The sequence below is a fragment of the Saccopteryx bilineata genome, chromosome 2 (genome assembly GCF_036850765.1).
Source record: "Saccopteryx bilineata isolate mSacBil1 chromosome 2, mSacBil1_pri_phased_curated, whole genome shotgun sequence".
Lineage (NCBI taxonomy): Eukaryota > Metazoa > Chordata > Mammalia > Chiroptera > Emballonuridae > Saccopteryx > Saccopteryx bilineata.
In genome coordinates, this window is record NC_089491.1 from 66,539,783 (window position 1) to 66,562,418 (window position 22,636).

The following is a 22,636-nucleotide window of genomic DNA, read 5'->3' on the forward strand; positions in this document are numbered from 1 at the left end:
ATACTCTGAAGGTCTTCCTGGTTTCACATAATTTATTCATTTCAGCATGCCTACTTCTTTTAGCCTCCTTCCTTATTCTTCTATCTTCTGGGAAACTAAGGATTAGTCATCATTCTTTCTAACCTTCTAAGAGTCACTCTGTCAGCCAGTTTGCCTTATACTCTGGGGTCCTTGCAAAGATGTTAAATCTTGTATTCTAAGAAAGTGCTGCCAAGCCAATGAAATCTTGCTTACCCAGTTTTACATTCCAGGTCCCTTGATCAAGCACCCTCAACATACAAGCCCAGGGGAATTCCCTGGTACACATGCTAGCTAATTCTTGCAATTTATTTGGAATATGGTCTCTTCCCTTCTTATAGGCCCAGCTTTACCAAACTGAGTTATTCTGAGATTTGAGAACCAACCTAGTGACTACCGGAGAAGATGAAGCAACTCCTTAAGGGGAAAATATGATTTTTAAAGAATGAAAGGACAGCCTGACCAGGCGGTGGCGCAGTGGATAGAGTGTTGGACCGGGATGCAGAGGATCCAGGTTTGAGACCCTGAGGTCTCCAGCTTGAGCGAGGGCTCATCTGGCTTGAGCAAAAAGCTCACCAGCTTTTACCCAAGGTCGCTGGCTTGAGCAAGGGGTTACTCAGTCTGCTGAAGGCCTGCAGTCAAGGCACATGTAAAAAAGCAATCAATGAACAACTAAGGTGTTGCAACGAAAAACTGATGATTGATGCTTCTCATCTCTCTTCGTTCCTGTCTGTCTGTCTCTATCTATCCCCCCACCTCTCTCAGTCCCTGTAAAAAAAAAAAAAGAAGAAGAATGAAAAGACAGGAATTTCAGCAGAGAAATTCTTAAAAAAAATGAAAATGCTAAAACTAAAAAGTATAGCAACAATTTTTTTTAAAAAATCACTGGATGGACTAAGACAATTGGATATGGCAGAAAAGTAAACTTGAAATCAGATTGATAGAAGTTATTCTATCTGAAGAAGAGGAATAAAGTTAAAGACAAATTATTTCAGGGAGCTATGGCACAACATCAAATGAGCTGACATATGTATAATTAGAGTGTTAGATGGAGAAGAGAGAATGGGCTAGCAAAATATTTTATGAAGTAATGGCCAAAAAATCTTAAGTTTGAATTTGAGAAAAACATCAACATCTAAATCCCACAAGTTCAGCAAACTTTTAGTAGGATAAAATACACATAATTGTGCATACACAGACACATATTTCTCCCCCTGACCCACCCTGGCAAATCATAAACTGCTAAAAGCAAAAACTAAAGAAAACATCCTAAAGTAGCTAGAGAAAAAAAAGATACATTAACATACACGTTAGGTTCACTTCCATGACCTCTTACCAAAAAACCTCAGGTTAAACTTGAATCTGGTGCCAGGGCAGTTCTACTAACTCCTGATTTGAGCAAACAGGACTGATATTCTGCATCACCTCACCCAACTTCCCACTGGGACAACTTCCTCAGTAAGCAATCCCCTCACTCAACCTCCTAATTGAGCATATCCCCTCACCCTGCCCCCAAATTTCACACCAAAACTAGCCTCCTGTCTAAACCCTGCTCACCAATCCTGTGAAAGCTTAAATCCCCAGAACCTTGGGGCCGATGCCATTTTGGACTCAGTCCATCTATTTGCAGATGCATAAGTACATTTCTTATAAAACTCATCAGGCCTTGTATGTTCCTCTATTGGCAACCTAACAATACATGGGAACGAGAATATGAAAAACAGTGGTGTCCAAAGACAATGGAAGGAAATCTTTAAAATGCTAAAAGGAGAAAACCAAAATTCCATCAACTCAGGATTGTATAGCCATCAAATATCCTTCATAAAATAGGGTTGTGAACTTTTACCTTATACTGTATATAAAGATTAAGTTAAAATGGATCAAATACCTAAGCATAACATCTAAAATTACAAAACAGAAGAAAACAGGGAAAAGTTTTCACGATACTGGATTTGGTAATATGCCACCAAAAGCAGTGCAACAAAAGAAAAAAAATAGATAAATTGAAATTAATCAAACTTATAAGCTTTTGTGCATGAAAGGACAATCTCAAGAGATTGCAAAAAGACAACCCAGAGAATGGGAGAAAATATTTTCAAATCACATCTGATAATATATGATATCCAGAATATACTCAAAAGCAAATTCATAGAAACAGAAAAGTATAATAGGGATTATCAGAGGCTGGAAGGAGGGAAAAATGGGAGTTATTGTTTAACTGGTACAGAGCTTTTACTTGGTATGGTAAAGTTCTGAAAATGAATAGTGGTGATGGTTGCACAAAATTGTGAATATACTTAATGCTGCTAAATTGTACACTATATATATATATATTTAAAATAGTAAATTTTATGTTATAGATACTTAACCACAATATAAAAAAGTTTTAAAAAGTAAAAAGTTAGAGAGTGAAATAAATATCTTCAGGTAAATAAAATCTTCAAAAATTTATCATGCACTGTGCCTTATTATCGGGTATTGCTTTATTTGATTCTCATACTAATTCTATGAAAATAAAATTTCTGTTGTAAAGATGAGGAAACCAAGTCTTAAAAGATTGACTTGCCCATGGATACATGAACAGACCAACAGTTATCAAAGGGGAGAGGGTTGGGGGTACTGGATGAGAGAAGATGGATTAGCCAAAAAATATAAATGCATAATTCATAGACACAGACAACAATGTGGTGACTGCCAGAAGGAAAGGGAGCTGAGGGGCAGTGGAGGGAACAAAAGTTGGAAAAACAGGGATGGAAAGAGGCTTTTCTTGGAGTGATGGGACCATGATGCGGTGTGCAGATGTGTTCTATCGACTTCTACACTTGAAACCTGTATGGTTTTGTGAACCAGTATTGCCCCAATAAATTCAATTTTTAAAAAAAGAGCATTAAACTTTGAGACCAATTAAAAAAAAAAAAGATTGACTTGCCTAAGATCAAAGAGCTAATAAAGTGGGTAAATAGTGATTTAAAACCAGGTCTGCATGTTTCTAAACACATGAACTTTCTATTGTATTATTTTTTAAAATTAGGTTGTTAATTCCTAGGTTATGATCACTTTACTTTCTCTGTTTTAATAATATCCCTCCCTTGACTTCTAGTCACCTCCAATAGTCTATAGCCTCCTTTTTTTTTTTTTTTTTTTTTTTTGAAGAATTCTTATTTCACCCCAGTGAGGGGAAACCTGTTACAAGAAGCCAATGGGTAATTGCTGTCATTCATGCTCTAACTTGAGGATCTTTGCAACATAAGGGGGCCTGTGACAGTGTCTGCTTCTCCTTTTGTCCCTCTCTCAGGATTCACAGTTGGTTCTTTGTTAGGCACTAAGCAGTCTTGAGGCTTTTGGTCCAAATGAGTTTCTTTGTAGTCTTTATACATCTTTTTATCCGTCTGTGAAGAGCCACATTCAAAGGCCGGAAACTGTGATGTCTCTGGTACCAGGGCACTGGAGACAAAGTAGATTGCACTAGCCATGCCTTCAAAGAGAGAATAGGGTCCTCAAGGACGCGGCACCCCTTGGCTTCCTATCGTAGACACCACTTTGCAGATTTGCATGCTAGGTAGAGGTACTTTTTGTCCTGTGTGAGTAATAAAGGAACAGGAAGCAGTAATCATTTCTGGCTGTCCCAGGGCAGACCCAGTAGCTCTTCCGCAGCAAACCACAATGTTCAAATCACATCGCTGTACTCAAAGGGTCTTTCAGGTATTTTTCCACCTTAAAAACCTTGTAAACTTGCATCAGCTTAATGACGACGGGTAATTAATTCCCAGATCGGAATCGTTTGTAGCATGCATAATCAGTACGAGGCTTCATCATTCCTGTCGAGGATTTTTGGTCCACTCTTGCTGCTGGCTGCATTAACGTGTAATAAATTCCAGCCACACCATGGGCTGCTCCGACATACTGCGTCCTGCGTCATTGATATAACAGGGGTCAGCGCCTTTCTTCCCTTGACAAAGTCTTGCCCGGTTCAATAATAGCTGTGAGCACCTCTTTCAGAGCCGAGCCTATCTCCGTGTCCATAAAGCAGCTCACCGGAAGGTCTGCATCTTGGCAGACAGTGGTTCTCTCTCTGGAGCTGCAAAAGTTTTGTGATGAATTCCTGGGACTCGCAATCACTTCTGAGTTTATACCACAGCTCCAAGGTGAGCGGCCCAGCAACTCCACAGGGGAAAGAGACCCTGCGTCCACTCAGATTGCGAAGTATCCTCTTTAGGGTATTGTAAAGCCAGAAGCCAAGGTCAGGGCCACTATCACAGCAGCCCGGCTCTTGCAGGTTCGCATTGGATTCGGACAGTCGGTAAAGAAACAGCGGAGCCAAAAACTGATGGGCCATAGTCTTTAATTCTAGCTTGCACCCGGCGGGTAAGTAAAAACATACACACACTGGGCTCCAAAACCCAGTCACATTCAGTGCTCACAAAGCCACTGACTTATCCGAGTTTCCTAGAATCAAAGGTTTCTAGCTCGCCAGACTTATTCACCTCTGTTCCCCATCTCCTTCCTTATCTCAAATACAAACTCTACACAAACTGGCATCTCACTCAGCACTCCATCATCTTGGCTGCTTCTCCTGGCCTCCTCCACATGGCCTTTCTCTGCTCTCCTCTGCTCTCTCTTCTAATGATAATCTCAGGAACCAAGAGCGCCAGCCCTCGTGTAGTCTACCCCCATTTTATATTGTAGCTTCACAACCTCTAATCCAATATACAAAATAGGGAAGTCTCTAATACAAAGACACTTCTGAGGCATGATTGGATTGTACCGCCCCACATCAAAACGGGTGGGAAAGGCTTAATCCCAAAACCAAGCCTCAGGCTACAAGGATTCTATCTGCCCACAGAGACACACATTAATATCACCTCCTCCTGGGCAGCGTAATCTTTACCAGAGTGAGCATAATACATTTTATCTGCCCAACAGGTATCCTCTGGTCACCCGTTACACCGCACAACGGCAGATACAAAAGTGCTATTCCTGCCCAACGAGTGTAAGCACAGCGCAAGCATATGGATCGACTAAGGCCCTTCCTCCATTTGCTGTATAATATCTTTGATTTTTGTCAGAATCCGCCAACGTCCTGAAAAGGGAGGCCGAGCTCACCGCGGGGCGGGGGTCCGGGCGCCGAACACAGCCGTTCGCCTCGGCCTTTGCCGCGGGCGGCCTGGAGGCAGCGGCCTCCTAGCCCCGGAAGGGATCGGGGAACGCCAGCTCCTCCATTTTTACCTCCTCGTCCAGGTGCAACTTGAGCGTCTTGGATTTGATGGTGCGTTTCGCCTGCAGCCGCGCTCCGGGGCCCTTCGCGGCGGGCAGGGCTCTTCCTTTGGGGAGGCGAGGAGGGCGAGCCGGGTCTCGCAGCGCTCCGGCTTGCGGGGCGGCGGGCGGCTGGCACAGATGGGCACAGCTAGTGAGCTCCGCGTGGTGCCCGCTGGCTGGACGCCCCCTGCCTGGACGCCGCCTGTGTAGCCGGGTCCTGCGAAGAGCAGTCGGCGGCTCAGAGCCCGGTATCAGCAGCCGGAACCGTCCCTTCATCGCCAGCCGGCAGCCCCCAGCCCGCGGCCCCTCGGGACAGGGACCCGTGGGGACGCGCTCGGCAGGGCCAGAGACCCTGTCTGAAAGCGCCTTCTGCGGCCCATCCCCCTCTACATCTAGTGAAAACCCAGCGACCGCATGGGACACGTTATTGCTGGGAAACCTGAATAGTTAATTCGCTCTCTGTGGTCCCCAGACGCACCATCATCAACTAGTCCCATAGCCTCTTGATTGAAAATGTTAACACAATTTATTTTTTAATAGAAATTTCAAATATAGGTACTCAGAAGGTTCCGGGTAATATGTAAGTTATAGATAAAGAATCCACCCATATCATACCTAAAATTGGATTTTCTCCTTTTAAACCTTTTTATTTCAAACTATAAATATGTTATTATAAATAAGTAATGAGAGTGTTCTCATAATCTTATTCCCCAGAGATAACTCCCAAAAGCATCACTTAACATTTTGATTACTTAAACTTTGTTTCAACTTTATATAGTTTTGTGAAGTTTTAATATAATTGTATAATTTTAATTCTTTGTTTCAGTCCCTCTGATGGACTGAAACCAAATGAAATTTAAAAGTTATTACCCCAAATTTAGAAAACCAAGTAACTATAAAAGTAATGTAAGAAATGAAACTTTCAAGAGATAGTTTTGCCAGTTTTTAGACTTTCTAGTTCTAAGATTATCAAATCTTTAAAACTTCGCTAAGATTTTTGAGTCGCTTGTATTTCCAAGTCAGTACTATAACTTTACCATATATATTTTTTAACCACAACATAGTTTGCGCCACAATACAAGGTCAGAGGGAGAAGCTAGCTTCCTTTTATGTTTTTATGAGTCCCCAAATTGTTCCCTTATTTCTCCTCCAACCAGGATAAGGGAATTGGCTAAGGTAGGACTTGCCTTTTGAAGATGGGAGGATCTGAGGCAGGATAGAAAAGTAAAGAACTATGAAGAGGTCTCTCAAGACATGATGAGACCCACACATGCTCATTATAGCTTGCTTCTAGATTTGCTCACAGGTGCATGCACTGCTCATACATTGGGTATGCTGGAGGGCCATGGATGGAGGCATGGAGGATACTTGTGGGTGGTCACAGGATCATCCTTCTACCTGCCCCTACCTTAAAAAGAGGTCTAGCAGTTCAGAATGCTTTTGCTGAACTAGGAGCCCATGCTCCAGTCAGCAGATTCCAAAATCACAAAAGCTTGTTTTAAAAATCTTTTATCCTGGATTTAGCTAAGTCCTGATATAACCCAGTAACTACTCAAGCTTCATTTGATCAACAGTTCAGAACTAGATCTGACAAACAGCATCAGTAAGGACAGTAACTTCAATGGATTGAAAGTATTGATTGAATATGTTTGCAACTATGCATTCATGATCATTCAAAAAAATCTTAATTGTTCACCTTTGGGAGATGCTAGAGAACAACTGATTATTTTGAAAATTGGTAAGGAGAAAGAATCAAGCATTTATCTTGCTTTTATAATATAGATTCTGCTACTGGGTGACTAAAGAGGAGATGAGGAAAAGTTTTTCTTGAATAATGTGTCAACAAATAAATAAAAAAAATCCTGACAGAACTGAGGAACAGCATTTTGCATATGTAAATAATTAAGGATCTAAACATTAATCATCAATGGCTGCCAACAATTCAAAGCAGTCATTATAAATACCATCTGTGAAACAGTCTTTACTCTAAAAAAAATCAAACTGAATTTTGACTATCCTTTAGCTCCAACTACCAATTATAGGAAATATATAGGACAGAGATGCATGCTTGGGTGGTAAAGCTGTAAATAAAAACAAGGAAGTGATTACTATAAATGCTAGGAGAGTGGTTATTCTTAGCAGGGTCTGGGACTTTTGTTTCAGAGGGAGCTTCTGGGAGGGCTGGAAAGGTTCTATTATCTTTCATGGGTAATAAGGGATATTTGACTTAAAATAATTCATTAAATAGTGCATTTGTTTTTTGTGTATATGCTAATTTACTGATAAAAACATTAAATCTGAAGATTATGACAGATTGAGATTAGCAGTGATATATACCCTAGGAGAGCAAGGCCAAGATTCAGTTCCAGAAGGACAAGGTGGAGAGAGTGGTAGACAGAAGCATTGTGGTCCAAGGTTTCTTCCAGAAAACAAACAGCTGCTTCAGTCAGTTGCTGAGAATAGCCTTGATCTCCAGCTCAGGTTCAGGGACTGAAAGAAGACAAAAGAATTCTGGGAATCCTTGGGCTAGAGGGCAATTGGTACAACCAGTGAACTGCCTTTTCAACGTATTGCGAAGGACTGTCCATCTAACAAGGTTGTAGATTCCATCAATAACCACATTTGTGCTGTGGAAACTCTGGCAGTCCCTCAAAAAATTAAACATACATTTTCCATATGACCTAGCAATTCTAGTCCTAAAGAATTAAAAATAGGTACTCAAATAAATACATATACATACTGTTCATAGCATCGCTATTCACAGCAGCCAAAAAGTAGAAACAACCCAAACATCTATCAACCGATGAATGGATAAACAAACTGTGGTATTAACATACAATGGTATGTTGGTCAGCTATATAAAACAAGTACTGATGCATGCTACAATGCAAATGAACCATGAAAACTTTATGCTAAGTGAAAGCAGCCAGACACAAGGGTAACATATTGTCTGATTTCATTGATACAAAATGTCCAGAATAGATAAATCCATAGAGAAGGCAGATTGGTGGTTGACAGGGGCGACAGAGTAACTACTACACGGGTAGGAGGTTCTCCTTTGGAATAATGAAAATATTTTGAGACCAGATAGAGGTGGTGGTTGCACAACAATGGGAGTTTACTTAAATGCTATACACTAAAAATAGAGAACATATTTGACAATACGTCTGATAAGGGGTTAATAACCAAAATTTATAAAGAATTTGTCAAACTCAACACCAGGAAGATAAACAATCCAAGCAAAAAATGGGCAAAAGAAATGAATAGACACTTCTCCAAAGAGGACATACAGATGGCCAATAGGCAGATGAAAAAATGTTCAACATCACTAGTCATTAGAGAAATGCAAATTAAAACCACAATGAGATATCACTTCACACCAGTCAGAATGGCGCTCATTAAGAAAACAACACATAAGCCTGACCGGGTGGTGGCACAGTGGATAGGGCGTCAGACTGGGATGCAGAGGACCCAGGTTCGAGACCCCGAGGTCACCAGCTTGAGCGCGGGCTCATCTGGTTTGAGCAAAAGCTCACCAGCTTGAGCCCAAGGTCGCTGGCTCCAGCAAGGGGTTACTCAGTCTGCTGAAGGCCCGCGGTCAAGGTATGTATGGGAGAGCAATCAATGAACAGTTAAGGTGTTGCAATGCACAACGAAAAACTAATGATTGATGCCTCTCATCTCTCCGTTCCTGTCTGTCTGTCCCTGTCTATCCCTCTCTCTGACTCTCTGTCTCTCTTAAAAAAAAAAAAAAAAAGAAAAAGAAAACAACACATAATAAGTGCTGGCGAGGATGTGGAAAAAAGGGAACCCTCCTGCACTGCTGGTGGGAATGCAGACTGGTGCAGCCACTGTGGAAAACAGTATGGAGATTCCTTAAAAAATTAAAAATGGAACTGCCTTTTGATCCAGCTATCCCATTCTTAGGAATATATCCCAAGAACATTACATCACTGATTCAAAAATGCACCCCCATGTTTATTGCAGCATTGTTTATCATAGCCAAGATCTGGAAATACCCCAAGTGTCTGTCAGTGGACGAATAGATTAAAAAGCTTTGGTACATATATACAATGGAATACTATGGGGCCATGAAAAAGAAGGAAATCTTACCTTTTGTGACAACATGAATGGACCTGAAAACTATTATGATAATGAAATAAGCCAGGCAGAGAAAGAAAAATATCATATGACCTCGCTCATTTGAGGAATCCAATGAACAGTGTGAACTGAGGAACAGAATAGAGGCAGAGGTGGGATCAAAGGGACCAGAGGAAAAGCAGACAGAGGGAAAGGGGATGATAGGATGGGATCAGAGAAGGGAAAGAGATGTGTGAAATTATATACACATAACACAACGTTATAGAGAGCAGAAAAGTAAATCCTGGAGGGAAGGGAGGAGGGTGGTGGGAGGAGGGGGGCAAGGGGGATGTTGGGAATTCAGTGGAGGGGGGATGCATTCGAGGGACATTAGAATCTATATAAATACAATAAATTAAAATCAATTGAAAAAAAGAAAGCTGCTAGGAACAATCATGTAAAAAAATAGTTAAGATGGTAAGTTTCATGTTCTGTGTACTTTGCCACAATTTAAAATTTTTTCTTACATTTTTAAATTTAATGTTACATGAATATCATCTTAATAATAAAAGAATAATCACATGGGTTCATCACTTGACACCCACTGTGCACATGAAAGAGAAATGGCCCCAGCCTGCAAGATCCTCACAGTCTAGTCTGGGGTAAGACAAATGAAGTTCATGTGAATTCCAGGGAAAAAACATCAGAGTGTAAGAAACAAAACTTATTTTATTTTCCTTTCATTCAATCTAAGTATTACTTGAAGTTTTATTTCACAAGGGTGGCAGAAACATGATTTCAGTGAATTTGGAGTTCTCACCTCCCTTTTACAGTGTTGTACCTAAATTTTGGGGGCTTACATGGTGCAAAGGCAGGGGGATGGAGTGGGCCCACTCAGGCTTTCAGACTCTGCCTCCTAGATAACTTTAGAGGGTGGCTTCTGGGCCAGAAACACAGGTTTTGAGATGATATAGTGATAATAACAGCTTATCTTTACACAATGTTTATTATGTGCCAGGAATTATCTAAGCCGGGGTCCCCAAACTTTTTACACAGGGGGCCAGTTCACTGTCCCTCAGACTGTTGGAGGGCCGGACTATAAAAAAAACTATGAACAAATCCCTATGCACACTGCACATATCTTATTTTAAAGTAAAAAAACAAAATGGGAATACAATATTTAAAATAAAGAACAAGTAAATTTAAATCAACAAACTGACCAGTATTTCAATGTGGGGCACCGCAGCCACAGACCAGATGTGCGTCATATGATGCGCTTCTGGAGCCATGACGCATGCTTCCCGTGTCACCGGAAGTAGTACTGTATGTGAGCAACGCCTCGCTTTGCGGCGCCGCCACATACAGTACTCACTGATCACCAATGAAAGAGGTGCCCCTTCCGAAAGTGCGGCGGGGGCTGGATAAATGGCCTCAGGGGGCTGCATGCGGCCCGCTGGCCGTAGTTTGGGGACCCCTGATCTAAGCATTTGCAAACATTATTTAAACATCAGCCCTTCAAGTTGGTACACTTAAAAAAATTTTTTTTTTTAACAGAGATAGAGAGAGAGTCAGAAAGAGGGATAGACAGGCAGGAACAAAGAGAGATGAGAAGCATCAATTATCAGTTTTTTGTTGCAACACCTTAGTTGTTCATTGATTGGTTTCTCATATGTGCCTTGACCGCGGGCCTTCAGCCGACCAAGTAACCCCTTGCTCAAGCCAGCAACCTCGGTTCCAAGCTGGTGAGCTTTGCTCAAACCAGATGAGCCCGTGCTCAAGCTGGCTACCTTAGGGTCTCAAACCTGGGTACTCTGCATCCCAGTTCGATGCTCTATCCACTGCGCCACTGCCCACTCAGGCAAGTTGGTACACTTTTAGACCTATTTTATAGACAAGGAAGTCAAAAGACATTGAAGTTACATGATTTGCACAAAGTCAGACAGGCTGGTAAATGGCAGAGCTGGTACTGAAACCCAGTGAGTCTGGCTGCAGAGTCTACATGATTAGCAAGTACACCATTCTATCCCTCGTGCTTCTTTGGCCCTTTCTAGATCAGGGCCACTAGCACTTCAACTCTCATCCACTTCCTTCTAATTTTTTCTTCCTGTCCCTGAGGAATTCTATTCTAGTTTACAGGGACAAAGTCCTCCCTCTATTAATTTTACTGTTTTCTCTAAACACTTTGGTTTGTTTTTAGACTTTGAGTTTTAAAAATCAAGAAATGAACTCCTTAGACCCTGGTCAGTTGGCTTAGCAGTAGAGCATCAGCCCAGCATTGGATGTCCCAGTCAGGGCACACAGGAGAGACAACCACCTGCTTCTCCACCCCTCCTCCTTCTCCCTCCCTCTCCCTCTCCCTCTCTCTCTCTTTCTTCCTCTTTCTCTCCCAAAGCCATGGCTTAATTGGTTGGAGCAAGTTGGCCTTTGATACTGAGGATGGCCCTGTGGCCTGAGCCTGAGTGAGGAAGGAGGGGCAGGCCTCCTCTTCCCTGAGAAGGAAAATATAAAATGAATACAAGGGAAGGGAGCTAGCAGGGATAATTGAGTCAGCCGGTGATAAATTAACTGTATCCTATAGTTATAATACAAATGAAGAATAGCAGGATCTGTATGTAAGTATGGCCAGTGATCTAGAAACTCCTTCCTCCTTGCTGACCCCAAAACTTTTCCTCCCCTCTCTTTGAGTCCTGGGGAATCCTAAACAAAGAAATCACATGCCCATTGCTTACTGTAAAGGTATATTACCTGTAAGAAAATCAACTTCAGGGAGCCCATGTTTTGGAGCTAGAAGCCCCACATACTCTGCCGGCTTTAATAATTCCTACTTCCTTCATCAAGTTGTCTGGGCGTTTTTGTCCTCCTTTGATTTCTGCAATATAAGGCGCTCAAAAATGGCTTGGTTGCTGAGCAATAGAGTAACGCCCCAGATGGGCAGAGCATTGCCCCCTAGTGGGCTTGCTGGGTGGATCCTAGTCAGGGTGCATGCGGGAGTATGTCTCTGCTTCCTATCCTCTCACTAAAAAAAAAAAAAAGAGGAATAGACTCCTTAAAGTGTGTGTGGGGTATTGGGGGTGGGGCAAGAAGAGAATGGAAAGAGACATGGGGAAATAGCAAACAAAAGAAAGAAGTTAAATAAAAATTTTAAAATATTCTGCCAGTCTCTTCTGTTCTGGCTAAAGTTAGTGAATTGATCATCATGTTTATTGTCTTCTATTAGAGTACTCCTAAGTTTTTCAGGGTGCCCTCAGGTATATTTTTGTGTATCCTTAGACAACTAGTAACAATGCTTTGTTTTCCTCCTTGAAGTCACTGGATATAGGTTTCTTTGGTATCTGTGACTCAGTGTAACTTCATCACTGTTAGTGTGATTTTAGTCACTGTAAAGCCAGTAGCCATCGCCACCATCACAGCTGCCTGGCCCATGCAAGTTCGCATTTGATTCTGACAGACGGTAATGAAACAACAAAGCCAAGAATTGGTGGGCCATTACAGTTAATCCTATCTTGCACCTAGTGGGTGAGAAAATACATACAGTGAAAAAACACTTCCATTTCCATTCAGGGCTCCCAAAGCCACTGACTTATGCGAGTATTCCTAGAATCAAAGGTTTTTACCTCACCAGCCATATTCACCTCTGTTCCCCATCTCCTTCTCTCTGCACAAACTGGTTTCTCCTTCAGCACTCCACCATCTTAGCTACCTCTCTGCTGCAATGCTAATTTCTGGAACAGAGAGAGCAAGCCCCTGGTCTGCCCCATTTTATAGTGTAGAAATCCAAACCTTTAAGCCAATATACAAATAAGGAAGTCTCTGATACAAAGCCACTTATCTGAGGCATAAATGGTATTCCTCATAAGAGTGCAACACCCCACATCATGCAACAGTCAAGGGTGTGGGGAAAAGCTTAGTGTTGAGAAGATCCTAGTATTAAATGGGTGGGAAAGGCTTAGTCCTAAAACTAAGCCTTAGGCTATAACCACCCTGCCTGCTTACAGCCTGTCCTCCATACCCAATGCAAACTATAAGCGAGCAAACATATATATCATATTTGCAAACTTAATTGACCCCCAGTTACTCTTCCCTTTTGCCATAGCAATGAGTACAACAAGAAAGGGCACTGTTTTGTGAAAATCTGAGAGGCTGGTGTGGTAAAGTTTATAAAATGACCTCTGTTTCCTTTGCCTATACTTATGTTCTTTGTAATATGACTTTGCAGTCACTCTGATAAAGAAGTGAAATCTATTTCTCTACCCCTTGATTTTGGGCTGGCCTATGACTTGTCTAAACATCATAAGTGTTTAGACAAGTTCTAAGCCTAGGCCTCAAAAGCCTTACACTTTTTTGCTCTCTATCTTATTCCTCTGCCTTAACCATGAGGACATGCCAGAGCTAGCCTGTTGGAGGATAAGACACATGGAGCAGAGCTATTCTTCCCAGCTAAGGCCATCCTAGATCAGCGAAAGGCCAGTCAACCACTCAGTAGCTGAATCCCAGCTATAACAAAAGCACTGCCAAGATCAGCAAAACTACCCTTTATACGCCTGATCTGTGGTGGCGCAGTGGATAAAGCGTCGACCTGGAAATGCTGAGGTCGCCGGTTCGAAACCCTAGGCTTGCCTGGTCAAGGCACATATGAGAGTTGATGCTTCCAGCTCCTCCCCTTTCTCTCTCTCTCTGTCTCTCTCTCCTCTGTCTCTCTCCTCTCTAAAAATGAATAAAAAAAATAAAAAAAATAAAAAATAAAAAAATATTAAAAAAAAAAACTACCCTTTATACTCACTTGAAATAAAGAGTTGTTTTGAGTCACTGAGTTTAGGGGTGGTTTGTTATACAGGGTTATTATGGCAATAGATAAGTGCTTCAACTAGGCATGCTCAGTATTTTACAAGGTTTCTAGATAGGAACATTATCTGTTTTTAAAGCTCACCTACACCAGTACTTTGTTTCAAATCCCTTAACAGAGTTGTGAGATTAGAGCACGTTGCCTTGAGGCATGAATATTGGAACCAGTGCCTTGAGATTTCCTTTGGTATTGGGAGTTGAGAGCAGTTTATCCATTTGAGATCTTGCAAAACACTGTAAGCCTTTCTTTAAAGCCACCAGACTTTAATAATTCACCTCTGTTCTCTTTGGTCTGAGATAAGTAAAGTAGGATTGCTTGTTTCCAGCAGAAACAAAGTAGATGCTGGAATCACAAATCCTAGTTTGGAAATTACTTTATAACAATTTATCATTGTGTTTCTCCTATTGGACTGGGTACAATTCAAGAGTTAAGACAACTCTTCTGTGTCCCCAGCACCCAGAACAATGCCTGACATAGAGAAAATATTCAGTAGATATTAAAAGGCTTAATAAATCAATGAATTAGGTGGGTCAAGACATTCAGATACATTAAGAAAAGATTGGTCAAACAAGTTTAAAAATATAATATATATGTTTGCTCGCTTATAGTTTGTATTGGGTGTGGGGGACAGGCTGTAAGCAAGCCGGGTTGTTATAGCCTAAGGCTTAGTTTTAAACCGAAGCTTTCCCCCACACTCTTGACTATTGCATGATAGTGGGTGATGCACTCTCATGAGGAATCCCATTATGCCTCAGATAAGTGACTTTGTATCAGACTTCCCTGTTTGTATATTGGATTAAAGGTTTGGATTTCTACACTATAAAGTGGGGCAGACCAGGAGCTTGCTCTCTCTTGGTTCCTGAGATTAGCATTAGAAAGCAGAAAGCAGAAAAAGGCCATGTAGAGGAGAGGAGAGGCAGCCAAGTTGGTGGAGTGCTGAGGGAGAAGCCAGTTTGTGTAGTGTGTGCAGAGAGAAGGAGTTGGGGAACAGAGGTGAATAAGGTTGGTGAGGTTAGAAACCTTTAATTCCAAGAAACTTGAATAAGTCAGTGGCTTTGGGAGCCCTGAATGGAAAGGGAAGTGTTTTCCCACTGAGTGTATTTCTTGCCCGCCGGGTACAAGCTATGATTAAACTAATGGCCCACCAGTTTTTGGCTCCATTGTTTCATTACTGTCTGTCTGAATCTAATGCGAACCTGCTTGGGCCAGGCGGCTGTGATGGTGGCTGTGGCTATGGCTTTACAAGGTATATAGAGGAGAGAGGTTGGGTATCAGAGATGGTGGATGTTGGGACTATATCACAAAGAGTACACAGTATATACTCTCTGCCTTAACATAAAAGAAAACTTGAAGCCCATTGGCATTCTCCCTGGATGTACAATAATAAACACAGGCTGCTAATGATCTGTTGAATAACAGATTGATTTGTCATATTTCTGAACTTCACGCAACTAAAATTTTTATTTTTAGGTTTGGAGGACTGACAAAGGGTTACAAACATTTCTTTTACTAATCAAGTAGGAATGTAATTGGTAGATAAAATGGCTACTCAGGTCTGACCAGGCAGTAGCACAGTGGATAGAGTGTCAGACTGGGATGCAGAGTACCAAGGGTCAAAACCCTGAGATTGCTGGCTTGAGCAAGGGCTCACCAGCTTGAGTCCAGGGTTGCTGGCTTGAGCCTGGGATCATAGACATGACCCCATGGTCACTGGCTTGAGCCCAAAGGTGGCTGGCTTGAAGCTCAATATCGCTGGCTTGAGCCTAAGGTCGCTGGCTTGAGCAAAGGGTCACTTGCTCTGCTTTAGTCCCCCCTATCCCCCCCACTCCCAGTCAAGGCACATATGAGAAAGTAATCAATGAACAACTAAGGTGCCACAATGAGGAATTGATGCTTCTCATTTCTCTCCCTCCCTATCTGCCTGTTTCTTTCTGTCCCTTTCTCTTTATCTCTCTCTGTCTCTGTTACACACACACACACACACACACACACACACACACACACACACACGGTTACTCAGCCACCATCTTTCTTAAGAACAATGCAGGTCTGAAAGAGGAAGAAGGACTTGCTCACTCAGTAATCTGGTTCAGACCTCCCTTGCAGCTGGATGCTGATAAGGGATGACTGAATCAAGTGCAAACAATTTTGAGGAACTGTGACACCATTCCCAACCACAAACAGGAGAAGCTATCTTGCAGCTACCTTTGTCCAAGGCCCCTTGATAAATTCATATAACACCTGCCCCATCCCTCCCTTGGGGCTGACACCCTTTGCTGGTCTCAGCCCACCTGTACCCAGGCGCTTTTAAAATAAATTTTCCTCTTCGAAGACACTGACCTCATGTTTTCACTTCATCCTGCAGTTTCTGCCTTTCAGTAATTATATCATAAGAAATCAGTATTGCCCTTAAGGGTATAGTTGGCCACCTTATGCTTGTATATGTATCTTACATTGTCTTCATTGTTCTCATTTTGTCCTAGACCAGTGAGAGCATTACCTTGGATTTGTACTGTATGGCCAGGAGACGCCATCATGGCCATTCACATGCAGGTTAGTATTAGATTTGGACAGACGGTAATAAAACAATGGAGCCAATAACTGGTGGCCCATTACTTTTAATTCTAGCTTTCACCTGGAAGGCAAGTAAAAACATACACTGGCTTCCAAAACCCACTCATTCAGTACTAGCAAAGCTACTGACTTATCCGAGTTTCCTAGAATCAAAGGTTTCTAGCTCACTAGCCTTATTTACCTCTGTTCCCCATCTCCTTCTCTCTGCACACACTCTGCACAAACTGGCTTCTCCTTTAGCATTCTGCCATCTTGGCTGCTCCCCCTGGCCTCCTCCACGTGGCCTTCTCTGCTCTCCTCTCTAATGCTAATCTCAGGAACCGAGAGAGAGCAAGCTCCTAGTCTGCCCCATTTTATAGTGTAGATTCAAAACCTTTAATCCAATATACAAACAAGGAAGTCTCTGATACAAAGTCACTTATCTGAGGCATAATAAGATTCCTCATGAGAGTGCACCACCCTACATCAAAAAGGGTGGGAAAGGCTTAGTCCTAAAACCAAGCCCCAGGCTACAAGGATCCTGCCTTCCCAGAGCCTGCCCCCAACACATATTAATACAATCACGCCCATCCCAAGCAGGAAGGCAACTAATATCATCACTAGGGAGCCGGGCTTCCACGTGGGCAGCGCCATCTTTAACAAAATGAGCATAATATATTTTATCTGCCCATTATGTACCAGTCCATAGTTTGAGAACTGCTGGTATAAAGAATGGACAATTGTAACTAGGCAGCAACAACAAATCTTAAAGTTTTAATGAAATACAACAATGAACCATGGAAGAAATACAAACTGTCTGGAATTAACCCCCTCTAAAATTATATTGTCTCTGGACCTGGCCGGTTGGCTCAGCGGTAGAGTGTCGGCCTGGCGTGTGGAAGTCCTGGGTTCGATTCCTGGCCAGGGCACACAGGAGAAGCACCCATCTTCCCTTCCTCCTCTTCTTTCTCTTTATCTTTCTCTTCCCCTCCCACAGCCAAGGTTCCATTGAAGCAAAGCTGGCCTGGATGCTGAGGATGGCTCTATGACATATGCCTCAGTGCTAGAATGGCTCTGACTGCAGCGGAGCAACACCCCAGAGGGGCTGAACATCGTCCCTTAGTGGGCATGCCAGGTGGATCCTGGTTGGGCACATGCGGGTGCATGGAGGAGTCTGTCTGCCTCTCCCCTGCTTCTCACTTCTAAAAAATACAAAAAAAAAGAAAATAATAAAAATAAAATTATATTGTGTTGGTGTAAAGCCAGAAGCCAAGGCCACCATCAGAGCAGACCGGCCCATGCAGGTTCGCATTGAATTCAGACAGTTGGTAAAGAAACAATGGAGCCAAAAACTGGTGGGCCATAGTCTTTAATCCTAGCTTGCACCCGGCGGGCAAGTAAAAATACACACTGGGCTCCAAAACCCAATCACATTCAGTGCTCACAAAGCTACTGATTTATCCGAGTTTCCTAGAATCAAAGGTTTCTAGCTTACCAGACTTATTCTCCTCAATTCCCCATCTCCTTCCTTATCCCAGATACAAACTCAGCACAAACTGGCCTCTCACTCAACACTCCGCCATCTTAGCTGCTTCTCCTGGCCTCCTCCGCGTGGCCTTTCTCTGCTCTCTGCTGTCTCCTCTAATGATAATCTCAGGAACCAAGAGCCCAAACTCTCGCTCAGTCCCCATTTTATAGTGTAGAAATCCAAACTCTTAATCCAATATACAAAATAGGGAAGTCTCTAATACAAAGTCACTTTCTGAGGCATGATAGGATTATACCGCCCTACATCAAAAAGGGTGGGAAAGGCTTAATCCCAAAACCAAGCCCCAGGCTACAAGGATTCTCAGCACACATTAATATCACCTGGGTGACGGCCTCCTCGTGGGCAGCGTAATCTTTAACAAAGTGAGCATAATACATTTTATCTGCCCAACAATCCACCCCTATGCTCACTTTACTACCCACAATTTACATCACCAGCATTCCTGTGCAAGGAAATTAGAACATTACACAGACTACAACAGCAAAAATCATACAGTTTCAACAATTACAAAGGTACACTTCACCAGTCTCTCAGCACTTAGCCCAAAGCGCAAAATGTCCTTGGCCTATGGGAAAAGTTTCCCGGGGCAGGGGAGTGCTTCCAGCAAAGCCACCCCCCACCCCCATCAGGGTATTTCACATTGTCCAAAATCCGTAATCCGTAAATCCATCCAACAAAGGAGCCAATGCCCACTCCGGTCGTAGTCCAGGAAATCAGTCCACGCACAAAGGGCGCCAGCCACCCCCCTCATCCCTGCCATCCTCGCAGGTCTTACACTGTCCCAAAGAGGGGCACATGGCAATGGCAGTCAGGATTTCCATCTCTGCTCCGGATAGCATGTCCTGCCCTATGTCCCAAAATCGCAGACCTACCAGGGCCGCAGTAGGTGCTCCTTCCAGCTGGGCTTCCATCTTCTGGAGACTGCAGATCACAACTCCAGCTCGATTCTCCTCATCTTCCAAAGAGGAACTGAAAACACCAGCTCCTACTACCAGGCTCGAGTCCTGGGCTGCCGCAGCCTTCTGCTCCGCAGATCTTGCAGCTCCGGACCCGATCTCAGCTTCAGCCTCAGCCCCGGCCTCCTGCCGCTGCTGGCTCTCCACAACATCCAGGGCAATCTGCAACTCACGGACCTGTGAATCCTCCTCCAGCAGTTGCTCCATTTTCAGGCGAATCTCACAAACCTGGTCAGCCTTCTCCTCCAGCACTTCCTCCAGCTCCAAGGTCAGCATCTGTTTCTCCTGCGTTTGATGCAGCTCCTTCCACTGCTCGGTTTGCAGGTCCCGGGCAGCCTCTTCCACAGAGCTCTCAGTTTCCTCACGCATGGCTGTAAAAGTCAGCCAGCCTACGATCCCCAAAAGGACAGCCATGGGGAACCCTAACACTAGCCAGTCCTCTACTGCACCACTCAAAGGCTCCTTGCCGATCTGTATCGAATCCTGCCACAGACTACGCCAAATGTAGAGCCAGGAGCCACGGCCAGGGCCACCATCAGAACAGCCCGGCCCATGCAGGTTCGCATTGGATTCGGACAGTCGGCAAAGAAACAACGGAGCCAAAAGCTGATGGGCCATAGTCTTTAATCCTAGCTTGCACCCGGCGGGCAAGTAAAAATACACACTGGGCTCCAAAACCCAATCACATTCAGTGCTCACAAAGCTACTGATTTATCCGAGTTTCCTAGAATCAAAGGTTTCTAGCTTACCAGACTTATTCTCCTCAATTCCCCATCTCCTTCCTTATCCCAGATACAAACTCAGCACAAACTGGCCTCTCACTCAACACTCCCGCCATCTTAGCTGCTTCTCCTGGCCTCCTCCGCGTGGCCTTTCTCTGCTCTCTGCTGTCTCCTCTAATGATAATCTCAGGAACCAAGAGCCCAAGCTCTCGCTCAGTCCCCATTTTATAGTGTAGAAATCCAAACTCTTAATCCAATATACAAAATAGGGAAGTCTCTAATACAAAGTCACTTTCTGAGGCATGATAGGATTATACCGCCCTACATCAAAAAGGGTGGGAAAGGCTTAATCCCAAAACCAAGCCCCAGGCTACAAGGATTCTCAGCACACATTAATATCACCTGGGTGACGGCCTCCTCGTGGGCAGCGTAATCTTTAACAAAGTGAGCATAATACATTTTATCTGCCCAACAGTTGGTCAAATAAGTTTGTAAATATGGTATATATGTTTGCTCACTTGTGACTTATAATGGGTGTGGGGGACAGGCTATAAGCAGGCCAGGTTGTTATAGCCTAAGGTTTGGTTTTAGGACTAAGCTTTTCCCCACACCCTTGACTGATTGTATGATCTGGGTGGTGCACTCTCATGAGGAATCCAATTATGCCTTGGATAAGTGACTTTGTATCAGAGACTTCCTTGTTTGTAGATTGGATTAAGGGATTTTGGTTTTCTACACTAAAAAGTGGGACAGACCAGGAGCTTGCTGACTCAGTTCCTGCTATCACGATTGCAGGGGCTTCCCTGATCCCTTGCCCTTCATGGGAAAAGCTGGTTTTCTGCTTTTCCCTTGTCTTCTTTTGTGGTTTGCCTGTCTTGGTGAGACACCAATAAATAGGATGGCCCACCATCCTCCGACTCCGCCGTTTCTTTACCATCTGCCCGAATCCAATGGGAACCTGCATGGGCCAGGCCGCTGCTTTGATAGTGACAGCCATGGCTCCTGGCCTTACATATATTGCCTCCATAAATAAGAACAGTGACTTTCCTATTGAGGTCCAGCTGTTAGAGCAGTGTTTGGGAACCTATGGCTCACGAACCAGATGTGGCTCTTTGATGGCTGCATCTGGCTTGCAGACAAATCTTTAATAAAAAAAAAATAACGTTAAAAATATAAAACATCCTCATGTATTACAATCCATTTATTTTCTATCACTCATGTTCATGGTTGCGGGTGGCTGGAGCCAGTCACAGCTGTCCTCTGGGACAACACCAAATTTTTATTGGATAATGCATGATGTACACGGGTCGTTGTATGGCTCTCACAGAATTACATTTTAAAATATGTGGCATTCATGGCTCTCTCAGCCAAAAAGGTTCCCGACCCCTGTGTTAGAGTATACCTTTACTACTTCAGTAAGTTTTTTTTTACTTTGGTAAGTTTTTTGTCACACCTGAGTGTGTCCCAAAATTAACCCTTAGGATGGTGAGAGGACATGAAACCATATTATACAATAAACTAGGGCTTTTGAGCTCAGAGAAGACTTGAGTATATTTTCAGGGTAGAGAAAATAATGGTTAAGGTTGTAACTTCTGAACTATTTGCCCAATTTACAAGCCAATGACTTCTCCAGCAAATTATGATCTTGTTTCCCTATCCATGACTGATCAAAGCTGAATCAATTGATTCTCTCCCAGAGTTTTGAATTAGAGTTGAGAAACTCCCAGTAGGTTTTTGGCTAAGAGAGTGTCAAGAAATTCTAACAGAAATAGCTCTTCAAAGTAAAAAGGGCTTCTCAGAAAACAAGAATATGTTCATTATCTGAATCAAATCTCTTCTCTCACCTTTACCTCTTAAATAGAGAAACTAAGCAGCGATTTGTCAGGGTTCTTAGACAAAGGATTCAAAGATCAGAAAATTATTTAGATTAGATAAAATCCTAAGCAACCTAGAAACTCCAAGAGGCATAGTATATTGAGATGATTTTGGTGATTCCAAAGATAGATGTTTTTATTTTAATAGTTAATGCTGATTAGTTTATTTTCATGCATTTTAGTAAGAAAAACTTTTAGGATATCAAAATCATGAATTTATAAATATTGTTTAGAGAAAAACCTCATATATTTAAGAAAAAGATGAGTTTAAAGACCAGTATTACATAAATACTATTCATAGCGAATAAGGTAAAGATCATGAAAATGAGTCACAAAGAAAGTTTGTCATAGAGAATAAGGAGAAAAGATAATGAAAATGAGTCACAAAGGATGCTTGGTTATTGCCAAAAAATTTGCAGCTAAAGCAACTAAAATGTTAATGTTCTTTGATCTTATTTTTAAGGCTAATTATGGTAAAATGATTTATGATATGTAATAATGGTTAGTGTTAAATTGGGTCTTATCAAACTCAAATTCCCCTCACCCAGCTTCCACTGAGGCAACTTCTTCAGTAAACATCTCCCTCACCCAACTACCTCTCCCCTTAAACAACTCCCCCCTCCCAAGGTTCTGAAAAATGTCCTTGAGACAAGGCCATCATGAGGGGCCTGAAGGTTGGAAAAAGGAGTCTGTAACTCAGGCAACCAACCCTGAAAAACTATTCTAAGTATGTTCAGGTGCAAACAACCCCATGCCAGCAAATGCCTGAACCCCTATATCTAATG

At 42.7% G+C, this 22,636-nt stretch overlaps 1 protein-coding gene across 1 annotated transcript in view; it reads right to left on the reverse strand.

Annotated features, from left to right (window-relative positions):
- The window catches only part of LOC136322235 (uncharacterized), a 127,135-nt gene extending 107,604 nt beyond the window's left edge, over positions 1–19,531 (reverse strand). Inside the window, exons 1-3 of the mRNA XM_066254355.1 lie at positions 19,433–19,531; positions 19,026–19,321; positions 5,245–5,713 (exon numbers count right to left, since the gene is read on the reverse strand). Of these exons, the coding sequence (XP_066110452.1) occupies positions 5,245–5,713; positions 19,026–19,321; positions 19,433–19,531 (864 nt within the window). The remainder of the gene's footprint in view (positions 1–5,244; positions 5,714–19,025; positions 19,322–19,432) is intronic.
- Between the last annotated feature and the right edge of the window lie 3,105 nt (positions 19,532–22,636).